The sequence below is a fragment of the Pristiophorus japonicus genome, chromosome 17, assembly GCF_044704955.1.
Source record: "Pristiophorus japonicus isolate sPriJap1 chromosome 17, sPriJap1.hap1, whole genome shotgun sequence".
Classification (NCBI taxonomy): domain Eukaryota; kingdom Metazoa; phylum Chordata; class Chondrichthyes; family Pristiophoridae; genus Pristiophorus; species Pristiophorus japonicus.
Window position 1 is genome coordinate 23165375 of NC_091993.1, and position 18409 is coordinate 23183783.

The window sequence follows — 18409 nt, forward strand, 5'->3', positions numbered from 1 at the left end:
TACCCTTTTGTTCTTTCCACCCTCCCCCACACCCCCCGCCCCACCCGCCTCCTTTCAGAGTCCCAGCATTTCCTTACAGATGCTGCCTGACCCGCTGAGATTTCCAGCATTTTCTGTTTTCATCTCATGGAAGTAATTCTAGCACATACCTGTGATCTGCTTGGGTCTTAGTTTCAATACTAGAACTGGAGGTGTCAGTTTAATATCTTGTAAACTTGGTGGATTTGTGTGCTAAAAAGGAAATATACACATCATGATTTCATTTTTTAAAACATTCTCCGCTTTAATAATAGATTAGACCGAGCAGATTACATTAATCTATCTATTTATATGACAGTGCCCCTATTTTGAGAGTGCCCATTATATTCCAGATGTTACAGCTTGTATAAAATGCCAACAAATCACAACTGACGAGTATAAAAAGAAGTATACAAAAAGAAAAAGAAACCCAGCTATTCTCTGCTGCTTTTCTGGCCAACCTGGAGAGGCTGTTGAGATAATAAAGAAAGGAGCCAAGTAGTTGGCAAGCTGGAGAGACTTGAAAACAACAATTGGCCTCAAATTGACTTCAGGAACACTTCCCCCAACAGTGTGACTGCGGAATGGCATAAAAGGATTACATAGAACATATGGCACAAAAAAACATGATCTAGTCATTATCACATTGCTGTTTGTGGAAGCTTGCTGTGTGCAAATTGGCTGACGAGTTTCCTACATTACAACACTAACTATATTTTAAAAGGTACTTCATTGGCTGTAAAGAGCTTTGGGATGTTTGGTGGTCGTGAAAGGTGCTTTATAAATGCAAGCAATGTTCCTGCTAAGCTGCACAACCCAGGACCCGCTTTTACATTGTGAAATTTTGCGCATAATCTTAACTTTGAAAGTTAAAGGGACCGTGCACCCAAATTTAAAATTAGGGGGAGCACTGAATGCAAGTCTTTATTTTTTTCCCTATGTTATGTGTCAGTTTGACTCCGTTGGAAGCAATCTTGATTCAGGGCTGTGAGACTGTGACTGAGCATCAATCCACAGCCCTCTGGGGTAGAGAATTCCAAGATTCACCACCCTCTGAATGAAGAAATCTCTCCTCATCTCAATCCTAAATGGCCGACCCCTTATTCTGATACTGTGACCACTGATTTTAGACTCCCCAGCCAGGAGAAACACCCTCCCAGCATCTACCCTGTCAAGCCCTGTAAGAATTTTGTATGTTTCAATGAGATCATCTCTCATTCTTCTAAACGCTAGACAATATAAAGCTAGTCTATTCAATCTCTCCTCATAGGACAATCCTCCCATCCCAGGAATCAAGTCTGGTGAGCCTTCTATTTTTCCTACCAAAGTGGATAACTTCACATTTCTCCACATTATATTCCATTTGCCGTGTTCTTGCCCACTCACTTAGCCTGTCTATATCCCCTTGAAGTCTCTTTGCATCCTCCTCACAACTTACATTCTCACTTAGCTTTGCATCATCAGCAAACTTTGATATATTACATTTGGTCCGCTCATTCAAATCATTGATAAGATTGTGAATAGCTGAGGCCCAAGCGCTGATCCCTGCAGTTCCCCATTCGCCACAGTCTGCCAACCCGAAAATGACGTGTTTATTCCTACTCTCTGTTTTCTGCCTGTTAACCAATCCTCAATCCATGCTAGTATATTACCCCCAATCCCATGAGCCCTAATTTTGTTTAATAACCTTTTGTGTGGCACCTTATCAAATACCTTCCAAAAATCCAAATATACCACATCCACTGGTTCCTCCTTATCTATTCTGCTAGTTACAATCTCAAACATGATTTCCGTTTCATAAATCCATGTTGACTCTGCTCAATCCTATTATTATTTTCTAAGTGCCCTGTTACCACATCCTTAATAATAGATTCTAATATTTTTCCTACTACTGACGTCAGGCTAACTGGTCTGTAGTTCCCCTTTTTCTCTCTCCTTCCTTTCTTTAATAGCAGGGTTATATTTGCTCCCTTCAAATCTGTGGGAACCTTTCTAGAATCTATGGAATTTTGGAAGAATGACAACCAATACATCCACTATCTCTGCAGTTCAAAACCGTAGGATGTAGGCCATCAGATCCAGGGGCTTTATCAGCTTTCAATCCCATTAATTTCTCCAGTACTATCTTTTTACTAATATTCATTTCTTTCAGTTCCTCATTCTCGCTAGACCTTTGATTTTCCACTATTTCCGGGAGGTTTTTTGCGTCTTCTTCTGTGAAGACAGATACAAAGTATTTGTTTAATTTCTCTGCCACTTCTTATACCCACATTTACTTTCGCTGATCTGTTCCTTTTTACATACCTATAGAAGCTTTTACAGTCTGTTTTTATGTATCTCGCTAGTTTACTCTCATATTCTATTTTCCCTTTATTAATTTCTTGGTCTTCCTTTGCTGAATTCTAAAATCCTCCCAATCCACAGACATACTGCTCTTTTTAATACTATCTTTAATTTCTCTTGGACCACTTTTCCAGTTAGGTTTTTGTGCCTTACAGGAATATATATTTGTTGTAAATTATGTATTAATTCTTTAAATGCTAGATTAAGAAAATTTCCTACCACATCAGAAATAAACTGAGGTATAGCGGGGAACAAAATCTAAAAGGGATTTTAATTTGGGGCTGATTATGTGGATCAAATCTAATCTACAATGCTGTGAACTACACACACTTTAAACTGGAAGGCGCAAAATAAACAAATCTGGGGTGCTTACACAGTGTATTTTAATGTGGAGTAGTTGTTAGCTAGGTACAAACCTAAATTATATAGACACAAAATCAAATTAACAGCTGCAGTGTGTGATGAGCTGACAAAACAGCCTCTCCAGCTAACATGGAATCAGCACCATTTGCAGCAACAAATAGAAGCACACGGTAATGAAAAAGGTTTAACCCCCCTCCTCCATCCTCACTCCAATAAGATCAAACATCTTAAAGCCCATTTCTGTTATGGAACTGCTTTCAATGTAAACAATTTGTAATTTTGTACGGCAGAATATTGCTTTAAGGAAGTGTTACATACTGTCCACTTGTTGCATCTGTAATCGACATGCTGGTTACACTGACATTTAAATTAAGGTCCCACTATTCTGGGGAGGGTAGCTTTCCTGCGCCTGGTCTGGTAAGTAAAAATGTTGGGGAGAGGGTGGCGGTGGGGGGGGTGGGGGGGGGGAGCGTGGAAGAGGAGGCAGGAACGCAAAGCAAATCCCTCCTCGCCATCATTAAGCCCCTTACCCCCACTGATTCCGCCAGAAGGGGAATAAAATCATCCCTTAAGTGTCACCAGCAATGAATGTTTGCCTTGGACTGGAGTCAGCAACACCCAGTGGTCAAAGCCACCCAGAAAACCTGCCTCCCCTATGATGTTTTGGTGCCACAAACAGAACTGTAATTTGGTTGTTTACTCTGATGGAATGACCCTGTAAATTAAATGGGTGTAATATCCCAACCCTCCAGAATGCTAAATTATACCTATTACAGAAATCAAGCGCAGGCAGTGGAAGGAGCGTGCGGCAAACCAGACTCCCCACCCACCCTTTCCTTCAACCACTGTCCCACCTGTGACAGAGACTGTAATTCCCGTATTGGACTGTACAGTCACCTGAGAACTCACTTTTAGCATGGAAGCAAGTCTTCCTCGATTTCGAGGGACTGCCCTATGATGATGTTAAACATATGCACACTAGTATACCGTGGTGTAATTTCAAGGTCTTTGAACTAAATTCTGTTTGATAGGAAGAAATTATGTTTAATAAGGCTATATATGCAACTGATAATTACCAAAAATATTTGTCCTTCCCCTCATTGTGAAATTCTCAGAATTGCAGCGCCAACGACTGTGAATAATGGCTGTGAATAATTGCTTGGCTATGAACTCTCATTATTCCTGTGTCACAGTGAATTTAGCTGATAGGCAGCCACCATTGTTCAACATTAATTGACATAGTGGGAGCCAAAGTGATAATAATAAGAAAGATACAGCTCTACATTGGTATTGGGTGTTGGTAAGACCCTTACATCGGGAGCACATAATCTTAACATGCACACAGCCTTGTACAATAATTAACTGTGCACTTCACAAACTCATTAAAATCATAATGATAAAACTCCCACTATCAGAATTCAGTTCCTATGAAAGGTCTCATCTGAAACATTGACTTGTCCTTCTCTTTCAGAAATGTTGATTGACATATATTTCCAGCATTATTGTTTTATTTCCAATCGGCAACATTTGTGATTTATCTTTGTACTAAGTATTTTCTGCATTTAATTCACATCATGCAAAATTATTCACTGCAAGGCGAAATAAGTAATTTTTTTTGAGGAATATAAAATCGATCTATTTTCCTACATTAGACTTATCTCTACAGACATACCTGTAGCTAAAAGCGTTCTATTTTCCTACATTACGCTTATCCCTACAGACTCACCTACAACCAGAGTTGGCATGGTCCGATGTCTAATTTCTCCGTAATCATGGTGTCTTGGTCAACCCTGAACTGGTTTTTCCCCCCACATCCATTGATACACCATGTCTGCATTTTTGTACCTCCAAGCAGTGCCCATTTGATCTACCACTGCTGCCAAAGTTCACCAACTCACCAGCTGATTCCTTGCCTGTCTCACATTCCCCATCCTTAGTTAATCCAGAACTCTGCAGTCAGTGTCCTCTCTTGCACATAGCCCTATTACAGCCATATGGCATAGGCTCCCTATTCTCTACACACAAACATCAAGATGCTAGTCTTCATTTAAAAATCTTTCCAGTCTTGTTCCACCTTATCTGCGTGATCGTTCCAGCCTTATGTCCCAACCACACCCTCCAGTCTCAAAACTCTGGATTACTACTTGTTGCCCACTCTACTCCATCACTACGGGCCCAATTCTGGCCATGACTTGCATCAATTTTTTTGGAGTAAGTTGTTTTCTCTGGCGTAAGTTTAAAAAATGTCATTTTTCCCCAAAAAATTTACTCCAGAGTAAGTCAGTTAGGTACAATTTTTTATAGGTCAGTTTTTTTTTTCCAAAAGGGGGCATTCCCAGACACTTACGCCAGTTTTGGCCATTTATGCCACTTTGGCCAGCAAAAACTTACTCCAAATTGACTTAGGTCAGCGTATGTGGCCAGCTCTGAAAAACCTTGCGGGCAGTGAAGAAAAAGCAGTGCACATTCGGCAGACATTAAGGCAGGGATAGGGGATGGAAGGGAACTGGAGAGGACCTCAACAACTAAGCACCAAACATTGCAAGGAAAAGCTCAGACAATTAAAATACTAATAAAAATGAAGTAAATCCTACCGGAGAAATGCGAGCTGCTGGCCGCGATGTCACGGGGGACGGAGGGGGAGTCGGTAGTCAGAGAGAGAGAAATGCTGGTATACAAAACACTCTTTTTCTCTCCCTCCCCCCCTCCCCCGCCCTAAAACACTCTTTCTCCCCCCCACCCCCCCAAAACTCTCCTCCGTCCCCCCATACACTCTTTCTCTCCCCTCCCTCAAAACTCTCCTCCTCCCCCCTCCAAAACTCTCCTCTTCCCTCCCCCACCCCCAGCCCGGCAAAACTCTCCTCCTCCCCCCACCACCCCCACCCCTCTCCCCCCCCCCCCCCCGCCAATCAAAAGTCTCAAGCACCGCCACTGTATAAAAAATAAAAGCAAAGTCCTACCTGCCCGAGAACTCAGCGGGCCGGCCGGCCGGTGCGGGAGGCCACTCGGCTGGGGATTGGGTGCGACAAGATCGGGCATCCCTTCGGCCTGGGATAGGGGCCGTGAGCATCAGGTCTACTCACAGCCCACATGACGCGCTGGGAGGGCAGGAGCATGCGCGCAGCCCTCACTGAGCATGCGCGCAGGTGCCGGCAGTGCTTTCTGCGCTGGCCTGTTGTTCCACGCCCCCCTTCAGTCTCCACGCCACGCCACGACTCTGGGGACTCCGAAGAGCGGCCAGGATGGGGCCCCTTTTTTCTGGCGCCCTTTCCAGTGCGTAAAGTCGGCGCGCTTCAGGTCAGTGCGCCGAAAAAACGGCTTGGGCAATGTTGGGCCCTACAGCCCGGCTCTTTGGAACTCTATCCCCAAATCACTCCATTTTGTTTCCACTCTTCACCACCCCCCCCACCCCACCACATTCAAAAGCCTTTTAAATGCCTATCTTTCCATCGGTTCTTTCAGGGTCCCAGTAAAATCACTAATCATCCCTCCATCTCCTATTTGGCATCCTCTTATCCCTCTTGCAAATCCTCTAAGCTGTTTTTATCTACACAAGGGATCCTATGCAAATGCAATTTGTGCAGTTGGTCAGCTGGAAAGTGCACAACAACAGTTCTTCCCTTTAACTTTCCCTCCCCTAATGGAGACAGGTGTGTTGGACTCTGAACATTCCCACACCAATATGGCTGAGAATGTGAATTTAGCAACATGTACAATCAAGCATGTGGCTTCCAGTGCCATGCGCCAACGTACTGGTACTTCTATCTGCACAACTTTAATAACGGATATATTCCATCTTGGAAACAATTTGTTCTAAATCTAATTTAATATAGAATCATAGAATGATACAGCACAGGAGGCCATTCAGCCCATTGTGCCTGTGCTGGCTATTTGGTAGAGCTATCCAATTAATTCCACTCCCCTGTTCTTTCCTCATAGCCTTGTAAATTTAGCCCATTCTCTTTTGAATGTTACCATTGAATCTGCTTCCTCCACCCTTTCAGGCAATGCATTCCACAACAACTCTATGTAAAAAAATATATTTCTTCATCTCGCCTCTGGTTCTTTTGCCAACCACCTTAAATCTATGTCCTCTGATTACTGACCCTTCTGCCACAGGAAACAGTTTCTCCTTATTTACTTTATCAAAACCGTTCATGATTTTGAACACCTCTATCAAATCTCCTCTCAACATTCTCTGCTCCAAGAAGATCAACCACAGCTTCTCCACAGAAGTCCTTCATCCCTGCTACCATTTTAGTAAATCTCTTCTGCACCCTCTCCAAGGCCTTGACATCATTCCTAAAGTGTGGTGCCCAGAATTGAACACAATACTCCAGCTTATGTGCTCAACTCCTTGAGTGGGACTTGAATGGTATCAGTTGTGGCTCAGTGGGAGCACACTTTCCTGAGTCAGAAGGTTGTGGGTACAAGTCCCACTCCAGAGACTTGAGCATAAAATCTAGGCTGAAATTTCAGCACAGTACTGAAGGAGCACTGTACCATCGAATGTGCCGTCTTTCAGATGTGGTGTTAAACCAACGCCCCGTATATCCTCTTAGGTGGATGTATAAGATCCTATGGCACTATTTTGAAGAAGAGCAGGGGTCCTCCCGGTGCTCTGGCTTGTATTTATCCCTTAACCAACATCACTAAAACAGATTATCTGGTCATTGTCAAATTGCTGTTTGTGGGACCTTGCTGTGCACAAATTGACAGCTGATTTTCCTACATTACAACAGTGACTGCATTTCAAAAAGTACATCATTGGCTGTAAAACATTTTGGGAGTCCTGAAGTCATGAAAGGTGCTACATAGTCTTTTTTTCTGACTCAAAGGTGATAGTGCTACCACTGAGTCATGGTTGGTACTTGCACTAAGTCACATGGACTAGAAGTTTATAGACTGAAATCTGTTAGCTGATTTCAACTAGGACAACAATGGAGACACTGGGGCCGAAATTCAGGGTCTCGGTAAGACCCGTTACTGCCCGTTTGCTATGGCCATGTGGCAGAATCCCGTGGCCGCCGCTTTGCGGTCAACTGGCCGCCCCGACCCAAATTCAGTTCGGGGATTTTTCGGCCCGTCGCCACTTCTGCCCCACTGCTGCTGACCGCTGCAAGCGCGTCATAAAAGTGCACACCATCGCTATCCCTCACCTCCATTTTATTCCGACCGAAATTCAGCTAAAAAAATCTACAAGCTGGACGGTGCCCCCCCCCGACAGCTTGTTCTGTTGGTGCACCTTGTCTCTCTCTCTCTCAGCCTTGATGTTGCGGCAGACATTAAAGGGGAGGGCTGAATGCCGCAGCCGCCATATAATTTTTTTTGCCGGTCGACTTCCATGTTGGTCGAACTATTGTGCCCCCGGGTTCAACCAGGCCGCCAACAGGCAGCCTGGCACCCTCTCTTGGGTGCCAGGCTGCTGGCCCGGCCAAAACCCTCCCTGGTGGCCCAATGGTCAAAGTTAAAAAAATTGCCCAATTCTCTCCCCTTTACCGGAGAGGAGAGAGCGTGGTGACACACACACACACACACACAGTGACGTCACCACCACTCCACACAAACTTCCGCCCCTCAGCCTGACTTATCGCTGTACTTCCGCCTTCTTTATGACCAACTTCCGGTCAAATGTAAAAAAATCTTCAAAGACCTGAAAATGGATTGGACTGCCGCCTCTACACTCCCGGCGGTAAAACCAGGTAGGCGCTCCTTAATTTTGGCCCCACTTGAAAGTAAATATACCCGAATGACTAAGAATCTTAGAGTAGAAAAGCATAGAGACTGCAGAATGCATGTACATAGGGCTGGAAATTGCCCTGTGTCCCGATTGGGGGCAGTAACCTTCTGGGGCTGAGACTTCCTGCCCCCGATGCGGAATTGGACCATGCACCCCTCAAAGAAAGCGGAGAGCTGTCTCCAGCACTCCACTTCCTTTGAGGGGCGCTCCGGGGAGACAGCGCGGCGCCCCTCCCTTTCACTTAAAGGGGAGGGATGCTGCACACTTTGCAAGCCCTTTGGTGGTCGCTACTGGGTGACCTGGGAGGCGATCAATCGGGCCAGCAGCCTGGCTCCCAAAGCAGAATGCCGCCATTGTCGGGTAAACGCATGAGTCGGCCGACAAATAGAAATGGTGGCCCAGGGTGCTAAAGGCCCCCCCACTTAAGGGGCGGCCGGCAGCGGATGTCCACCAGCCTCGCGGTCCGCGGGGCAATTTCCCCTGCGGGGCAAAAATGGGTCGGCGCGCACACCGATGACGTCATTGCCGGCTGCGCGCCGACCCGGGGTGCTAATCGCTGGGCGCGGCGCTGCTTGAACAGTGCCCCCCAAACCTCCAGGATAATTTCTCCGGAGGTGCTAGCCCCTTCCCCGGGAGAAAATGCCATTGTGCCCCATTTGCGCCCCCTGGAGGTGCTAATGGGGCTATAGAAAGGGGCAATTTTTCCCTCCCTAGATCTTTAAAGGTGGATGTGCAGGTAGATAATGCCATGAAAATGGCAAATTGGATGTTGAGTTTTATACTGGGGCATGACACATGAAGAACGCCCACTTGAGTGAGGTACTGGAAGGATCCTAGCTCCCGTGGAACTGTACGCCAGCAGTACTTTCAGGAGAGAGGAGGGGAAAGGACCACAAAATCCTGATATTGCTCAGATGTGAAAAGAGAACAAATATGTTAACTTTGAGTTCATCAGATGAAGAATCTGAACCTGAAATGTTAACCTTTCTTTTCTTTTCAGACGTTGATCAACATGCCATGTATTTCCAGCATTTATTTGTGGGCTAAATTAGATTTTCATTGGTGAGCAGCCTAAAAAGTAAACAATGGCATGTCTTTGCCATTTTATCACATACCCCAGATTGCTCATGAAGTGCCATTTGCTTTACAAACTGGTCCAGCTCGTGTGCCCAATTGTCTTTCACCAGTCGATACACCTCCAGCCAGGACTCGCCTTTACCTAAATGAAAAAACACAAATTTAAACTGAGAAATAAACCAGAAGGTAATAAGGTAAAACCAGCAAAGTAATTAAGTAAAACCACCCATGATAGTACAAAGGGACTGCTGCATTGTCAGAGGTGCAGTTTTTCCAGATAAGATGTTAAACCCAGATCCTGTTCAAGTGGATGTCAATGGTCCCAAGGCGCTACTCGAAGGGAATGTTCTAGGTATTAGGAAACAGTAAATATACTGTGCCTGTAGCCTAGCAGGAAAACTTAAGGGGAAGTACTTTTTATGGAATTGTCACATACCTTACAATCTGTGATAGTCATAACACCCCGTTATTGTTGTTTTGTATATAGAGCTTTCCAATAGGTCATTTGATAAAGGTAGTTATAACTGAACCATACAAAACAAAAAGTCCCTGGTTAGATTCCCATTCCGTGCTAAGTTGGTGTGGGAGTAACAGTGTTACAATTTGCCTCAGTGCAACTGGGCTGAGAAGGAAAAAATGAGAAAATACGCACGTGCCCCAGATGAGATTAGTTAACTCAGCGCACAGCAGGGATTGAACCAGAGACCCCCTGGCCTGTATGGGTCTGTTACACACAGACATTATCTACAGGCTAATTGGCTGTTCCAATGACTAACTGTTAAAACTTAACTATTCGATGGTCATGTATATATTAATAAAGCAGCCTTCATCAATAGATGCAGCTGCCCTTTGAAATAATCTTAAAACACAATCTTAAGTTAAAATTAATGTAAATTTGTTTTTCTTTATTACTTATGCACCAAAGGTGAATTTGTTATTGAATGTGAAGAAAAAGAAACATTGCATTGACGTAGCATCCTGTCGCATCTCTCAGCAACATCTCGGTACAGGCACGATGAGCCAAATGGCCTCCTTCTGTGCTGTATCATTCTATGACCTCAAAGCACTTTGTATACAATGAAATACTTTCTGAAGAGCAGTCATTGGACCAGAAATTGCAGCAATAGCAGGTTCCATGGCAAACACCGTTAATTGAATTTTTCTGCACACCACTGACATCATATCTGCACATCAATAGGATAACGGCTGAATGATGTCAATCTCACATCTGTGACCTCATGAAAGTCCACCCATGTGAACACCTTCTCCCTCCCCCCCTCTTTTTGGTGGTGTTGGCTGAGAAGAAAATATTGGCTAAGAGACCAGGAGAATTCTCTTTGAGTAGTGCCATGGAATCATTGACATTCACTTGAACAGGCAGACAAGACTCGAGTTTAAAATCCCATCTGAAAAAATGCACCTCTAACAATGCAGCACTCCCTCTGTACTGCCTAGGTTATGTGCTCAAATTTTGGAGTGGCTTTTGAACCCACAACTTTTCTGACTCAGGGACAAGTGCTATCAACTTAGCCAAGCTGACACTGTAGATACACTGATTTTTGTCACTTGTTGGTTGTGTATGGTGCCTGTATGGCTTGGCATCTGTCACAGGCACTGATACTGGCTCTTCATTCTTACTAATAGTGGAAAGAACAACAGAGGACTCGGGTATAAGAACATATTCAATGTAGGTGGAGGAATTCTCTGGAGCAGGAGTAACAATGCCACTAGCTGCTACCTCGACAGTTCAAATTCAGCTCAGACAAGAGGGATAAAGGTTTCAAGCTGCTGGTTCTAAAGGCCAATTTCAACTGAGTTCTTAGTGGGAGCAGTTCCACAACACAAGTAATTTCATAGCACTTGAAAAGTGAACTGACAGTCTCACTCAAAAAGCATGGGAAATGGAGGTGTCACACGGACGCAGTAGGAAGTGTGAGTTTGGGATTAAAGCACATTGTTGGAAAGGTGTAGAGGGAACTTTACTTTGCATTTGGCCTGAGCTGAGAGTGCTTGATTCTGGCACGCCAAAACTTCTGTAAAATTGTTTTATTCCCTGTACGCACTCCTCCCATTAAGCCAGAAACTGTGAGAAAGAAATGCATAAATAGGAAAAAAAAACCTTTGAAATCCTTTCACTCAGAATTGTTTTGTAAAAATACATTTAAGACACTGAGCATTTTCCTCCCACTTGGTTACTTTGGTCCCTATAATTTGGTGAGATTTGTACAGTCCAATTTATGTCAGCCCACACTCACATCAGAATGTAAAAAAGCAAATGGCTCCTGGTCCTTTCTCCTCCCCCTGCCTGTTTTCACATCTTGATGCAGTTGGCCCGTGTTGTAGCTGCGAGCGCTTAATGTGGGGAGCTGGATGCCAAAGGTGAAAAAGCATTCTATGCCCTATGTATGTTCTTTGCACCCCGTGGGGGTTAAATTCAGCTTTGACGGGGTCACAAAACAAACAGTAGTGGATCGACCTCCCGTTATACACCCTGCCTGATGCCCCCTTCCACTGAAGTCAATGAAATGGAAATCGATCAACCAGCACGCATTTTGCGCCCTCACTGAAGTTGAATTTCATACCCAACAGCTCTTAACTCTCTACGAAGCTTATCTCTGCTCAAGACTTGAATACTGCTCCCATACATAAGGATGCTCTGCTAAAACATCTCTTGCATTCGTGGCCCAGAAGCATCTAAAAACTTGTTATCTGACACTCGATCCAAATACCTCCCCATCTCTATTGCAACTGTACCCATCTTTTTCTATTTTAGCAGAACAATTGCTGTAACATGCATCATTCCAGGCCTCTCTTCTCACCGTCAGCTACAAAAGCATTAAAGTACAGATTAGTAGCCAATCCAGATCTGGTAAATCAAGAAGTAATGGCTGTGTAGTAAGGTGGGAAGCGGGTGGGATTATATTTTAAATTGGCTTGGCTGCTGATAAAAGTTCAAAAATCTTCATAACTTTCAGAATGAATGTTGCCGGCCCAGAGATGCATACAGTATCCAGTCACTTGTCCCAATCCACACCCTCAGCTCCTCCTTCAAAGATCAGTCATCTTGTCTCTACTCTTTGGAAGTCGATTCCTAAACCACTTTGCCTTCCTTCCTCCCTCTCTCCCTTCCTTCAAGAGCTTCTCAAAAATATCTCCTTGGCTGTGTCTTCAATTCTCCCACACCTTAATCCTTCCCAACTCTTCCTCAGTATCCTCCTTTCCCCCTTGTAAAGCACTCAGAGATGGAAAGGATGCTATATAAATGCAACTTGACTTCTACTTTAGAAACTTTGGCACTTTACAAATCATCAGACAGCCTGTTCAGAAACCAGACAGCTAATTCAGAAAGCAGACAGCCCTGTTCAGTGGCAGACAGTGAGCAACCCTACCAACATGCTTGCGATTATCTAATCATAAAGACATTGTTGTGAGAGTACAATTGAAGGGTCAACGCTGATGAATTAGTCCTCGAGATCAGTAATATAATCTCTCATTGGAAATCAACATGTAAAAGTTGAACGAAAGTTCAAGCTGAATAATTGGAGCCCATTTCAGTGCAATTATTCTGTTTATATAGCTTGCTGGCCTTGGTACTCAGAGGAATATGCTACACTTGTCAGAATTACCATTTCATTTCATGGTATAATTGACAAAAAGGTGATGAATGGAAAATACATTTTGCAGAACAATAAAGATATGCTCAGGATTTTCAATGTTCTATGACAGCAATAATATTGAAGAAATTATAGTTTCACTTTGATTGTCGACAGGCAGACAGGCGTGTGGATTTAATGATGGTATGCATCACTCGCCTTGATGTCACAATAGAATTCAATAACCAGGCTTTCAGTTCAGAGTTTATTTAAAAAATATAAACTAGAACTTTCAGAATAATTTTCCTGTATGTAAAATGTAATCTCAAAATGCAGTGCGGCATAGGAGGGATATTAGAGCCCTTGAGAAGGAACAGCAGCAAGATCAGGAATTTAAATCATTAAGAAAAGTTAAGGAATTTTGCCTTGCGTTCTTTGGAAAAGAGATTTTATGATAACCTATCTAAGTGACAGTTTCAAAATTATGAAGGGAATTCACAAAATGGAATCTGGGCAAATTATTCACGACAGGCTGGAAGGAGTCAGGTGGAGAGAAGAGGAAAAAGAATTATCCTAAATGTAAGGGAGAGGTGTAGGAGTAATGAGGAAAGGTTAGAACATTTCCATCTCTAACACTGGGGAGGAGGGGGGAAATAAATAAAATATTAAATAGGTTAGATAAGGTAAATCCTGAATAAATATTACTTTAAAATAAATCAGGATAATAAGATCAAATGTCATCACTATAAAATAATAACAACTTGTATTTAACTAGCACCTTTAATGTAGTGAAATGTCCTAAGGTGCTTCACAGGAGTATTATGAGACAAAAATTTGACACGAGCCACAAAGGATAAATATTAGGGCAAGTGAAAAGAGGTAGGTTTTAAGAAGTGTCTTGAAGGAGGAAAGAGAGGTGGAGAGGTTTAGGCAGAGAGTTCCAGGGCTTGGGGGCCTAGGCAACAGAAGGCACGGCCACCAATGGTTGAGAGATTATAATCAGGAATGCTCAAGAGGGCAGAATTAGAGGAGCGTAGACATCTCGGGGGGGGGTTGTGGGGCTGGAGGAGATTACAGAGATAGGGAGGGGTGAGGCCATGGAGGGATTTGAAAATAAGGATGAGAATTTTGAAATCGAGGCATTGCTTAACTGGAAGCCAATGTAGGTCAGCGAGCACAAACACTGAAAGAATAGAATGGATACCAGAAGGAACTTCTTTCCACAAAGAATGTTTGGAATAATCTACCAGGCTGAGGAGTAGAGACACAGACATTAAGGAAGCTCAAATCACAGTTGAATGGTAGTTAGGGAAAGCAGAGGACGGGCTTCAGTGATCGAATGGCCCATCCTTGTCCTTGATTTTTCTAATCTTCTTATATCTGTCTCAGTCATATTCAACTTCAGCCTGGAAGAAGGAAATCGTCCCCTCTTAACCCTTAGGAATGTGAAGAAACAGGCAACATAAGTATGTTACACAGAAACATAGGAACAGGAGTAGGCCATTCAGCCCCTGGAGCCTATTCCACCATTCAATCACATTTTGGCTGATCTGTACCTCAATTCCATTTATCTGCCTTTGATCCATATTCTTTGACACTTTTACCTAAAAAAAAAACTAGCGATCTCAGTCTTGAATATTTCAGTTGACCTAGCATTCATAGTCTTTTGGGGGAAGGGAGTTCTAGATTTCCACTATCCTTTGTGTGAAAACGTATTTCCTGATTTCACTGCTAAATGACCAAGCTCTAATTTTAAGATTGTGTCCCCTTGTTATTGTACGATGTACAAAGTACACTAAAAAAGAATGAATTTGCATTTATATAGCACATTATCATGTTTCTCCAGATACCTTAAACACATCAAATTAGTGAATTACTTTGATATGCAGTTAATATTCTTAAGTGTGCAGCAACAAAGAGCAATAAACTGAATAACCAGACAAAATAACGTAGGAACATTCAGGAAAATTAGAGAATTCTTCACCTTCAAGAGTTATACCAGCATAATCTCCACCTTCTGATAACTCAAATTTACTGCAGGAGTTTCTTTCGATTACATTGTCCTAAAAAAAGAAAAAATATATTTTGCTTTATGAAAACAGGTAACAATTTACCTTGTTCAGGTTTATTTGGTCATGTTATGTATTTCATTGCAGAAAAACATTTAAGTAATAATGAACTACCAGGGAACAGGGGATGTGCAGTTCACCTTAATAGTTAGATCTCAAGTCGTTCAACTAGCCTATCCTCAACTGTTTGATCCAATGCACACATAGTCCCATTATACTTTTCCTTTGCTGAAACTTTTGTGCCAGTACAGGCGTGATTACTCGGCACTGGGGAATGGAAGACTATTATTTTGGACAGGCCAAGGGAGGCCCTATCTTTCTTTGTAGAGCACGGAAGAGCCCACAAGCTTTACAATTATGTTGGAGGTAGGGTTGACAACTCTGGTTGATATTCTGGCAACGTTAAATCCTTGTGACAATTGGTCAATAATGGCGACTGCAATATCGACAATCTCCTAGATTACATGGTTTTACTGGTTGAAGCGTGCATGCACAAGGGAACATCATGGGCGTGTTGCCGCCTTGGTGCTTGTTATGAGTCCGGTTGGAGCAAAACAGGAGAAGACAATACCCCTATGGTTTTTCTCCCAGGTATCTCACAGTAATATCCAGAAAATTAATCTTTAATTCTAGAAGACTCCAGGACAATCTGGGAGGGTTGGTAACCTGACTTGCAGAGCCTCTTCTATTAGCTGACCAGCTGCAGCCTGACAGGAAAGTCATGGTCACTTCCCTGCTCAGGCCCCAGTTAAAATACAGTGTGCGGGTTCTTTTGATGTAGTAAAATCCCGATTTGCAAAAGTTGATGAATTTCCTACCTGCTTTAGGTGAGAGTCTTATCCTCTTGCAGAATGCTGCAGGTTAAGATCATAAATGGGGCAAAGTAACCTGCTCGATTTTAACTGCTCGCCTGCCCGGCTTCCACCAGGTGGGTAGAGTTACAAATCGACCCCAGATTAAAGCTCCCTCTATTCCACCCCAAAAATGTGACTTAACTACCCCCTCACACACGCGAGAACATCTCAAAATCATGGTTCTTTTTTCCCCAACAGCCTCCACACATGGCAATCCAAAGTAACACACAAGATAACGTGGTCAAAGCAATACTTACAGACATCGCTCATGCCCATTTGAGCAAAAGTGGCACCAAAATCAGCTCACAGCTGCATAACACCAATATTCGACATGCAATTATTTTCCTCCTTTAAACCACCACTTTTCATTCCGTTCTACTCCTCTCCTGAAGGTGTTGATTCCTTCCTGTGGTGCAGTTCCATAGGGGATAATTTTAACGTAGGTGAGCAGGTGGGTGGGTGTGAGTACGGATTTAAATGGGCAAAAATTCCAAGCGTGTCGGAAAACTGGCTCCAATCCATCTACCTCCGGGTTTTACTGCGGCGGGCATCCAACCCGCTCCCAGGTGACAGGATGGCATTTTAAATATGTTATTAAAGCTGGAAGCCTTGGATTTAACCTGCAGGTTTTACTGTGGCTGGTCAGATTTCCCGGGCCTCGGGAAAATCCGCAGCTGAAGTGAGGTGAGGACAGTCTCGTGGAGCACTCCTTGTGGGCCAGGAGGAGCAGGAGTGCTTCTTCCCAGCCCCGCAAGCTCTCCCACCATCAGACCCACCACTCCCCAACTGCCCATACAACCCCTCCTCCCCCCCCCCACCCTATTCCCTCCCTAGGACTGGACCTACAACTACCAGATCCTGCAGCTACCTCGGGAGTGCTCCCCACCCAACTGGGTGCCAAGCCTGTCAATCAGGCTGACTTCTGGGTGGGGAACCTGTTGGGGCCAAGAGTCGCGCACCTTGGAGTTAAATCTCCACAGTACGTGGGGAAGCAAAGACGTGTGGTTTCCCGCGCGTTAAGGGACCACCCCCACCCACCTCCCCGCCCCCCCCCCCCCACCCCACCCCCTCCAGCACATCAGGAAGCAAAATTCCTAATGTGATTTCTTGCCATTTTTCACCAGTGAGTCCTGAGTGAGGAAGGGCATCACAATTGGCCACACACACTCGTACACGTACACATACTTCCAGCAAGGGCCACAGGTCAGCACGTCTCTGATGTAAGGTTGCTGAAGCCAGTTGTCGTGGCCCCAGCTACTGCCTCAGCTGGATTCGGCTAACTCAGCACAGATCGGTGATCAAACCTGGGGCCTTCCTGAGCTGTATGGCTCATTAAAAAATACGTTTTGTTCACTCTAACCCCATAGTTCACATGACAGAAGACTTACAGCCGCATTGAAAACTTTCACCGTGGAAAAAATGTCACCGTATGAAAAAAGAAGACGTGCAATACCTAAAATACAAAAAGGAGGGAAAACAGGGATTAAGTCACAAAATACATCTGAACCCATTCTTGAAGAGACAAAGGTTTGTATGATAGATGTGAAGCGCTATAATAATGTATCACAAATGCACATGTAAAGGGCACAGAATAAAAAGAAAAATCGTGAATGCTGGAAATCTGCAATGAAAACAGAAAATGCTGGTAATGCAGATCAGTCGTATCTGATTAAAAATGGTAAGAAAATATTTGTCCGTTCAAAATATTACACCTCTATTACAATTATATCCTACTGGATGGGGTTTTTTAATTGTTATTTTAGCACCAAACTGGGGCCCCTTGAGTGAGGCCACTCCACGTGCTAGGTCACTCTATTTGTGGGGGTGCCCAAGAGCAACTCCGTAGCAAACAACAGGGAGGAAAGAACAACTTTGGGCTGCTCAGGAGCCACCAGACCTCGGGAAGCTATGTTATACATTGGGAATGCAACGATGGAGTCGCTCCATGATGCACAAGGATAATCTGTTGCAGCAAGCACTTCACGAATGGCACAATAATTCAAGGGGAGTAATCGGATGTCACTAGCAATGTCATTTTACAATTTAAGAGTGCAGGACTGATGGGAAAAGGTGAACAGATCGTCTGTCACATCCTGTATGAGTAACAAGGCCCAGGGGTTACCAATTAGGCATTCTTTTACCTCAAACTGTGCTGCACTCTCAACTTATGAACAGCCTTTGTGGAGCTTTGAAATAGACCCAAGCAAATAAGTGAATAAAGCTGCTGTTAACACAAAGCACATTTAGATAGATATATGTGGAGAAACATAATTTCTATCCGATTGATGGTCTGAGACACATAAAAAACTAACAAGCTTGCAGTTTTGACCTGGAGCTCCAGGTAAACTATGT

General features: G+C 43.7%; 1 protein-coding gene across 4 annotated transcripts in view; it reads right to left on the bottom strand.

The window, feature by feature from the left end:
* The window catches only part of wdr93 (WD repeat domain 93), a 76182-nt gene that overhangs the window by 35235 nt on the left and 22538 nt on the right, over positions 1–18409 (bottom strand). For all 4 annotated transcript variants that reach the window (XM_070858477.1, XM_070858478.1, XM_070858476.1 and 1 more), the window contains exons 4-7: positions 17446–17510; positions 15119–15197; positions 9580–9683; positions 150–231 (exon numbers count right to left, since the gene is read on the bottom strand). In XM_070858477.1, the coding sequence (XP_070714578.1) occupies positions 150–231; positions 9580–9683; positions 15119–15197; positions 17446–17510 (330 nt within the window). The remainder of the gene's footprint in view (positions 1–149; positions 232–9579; positions 9684–15118; positions 15198–17445; positions 17511–18409) is intronic.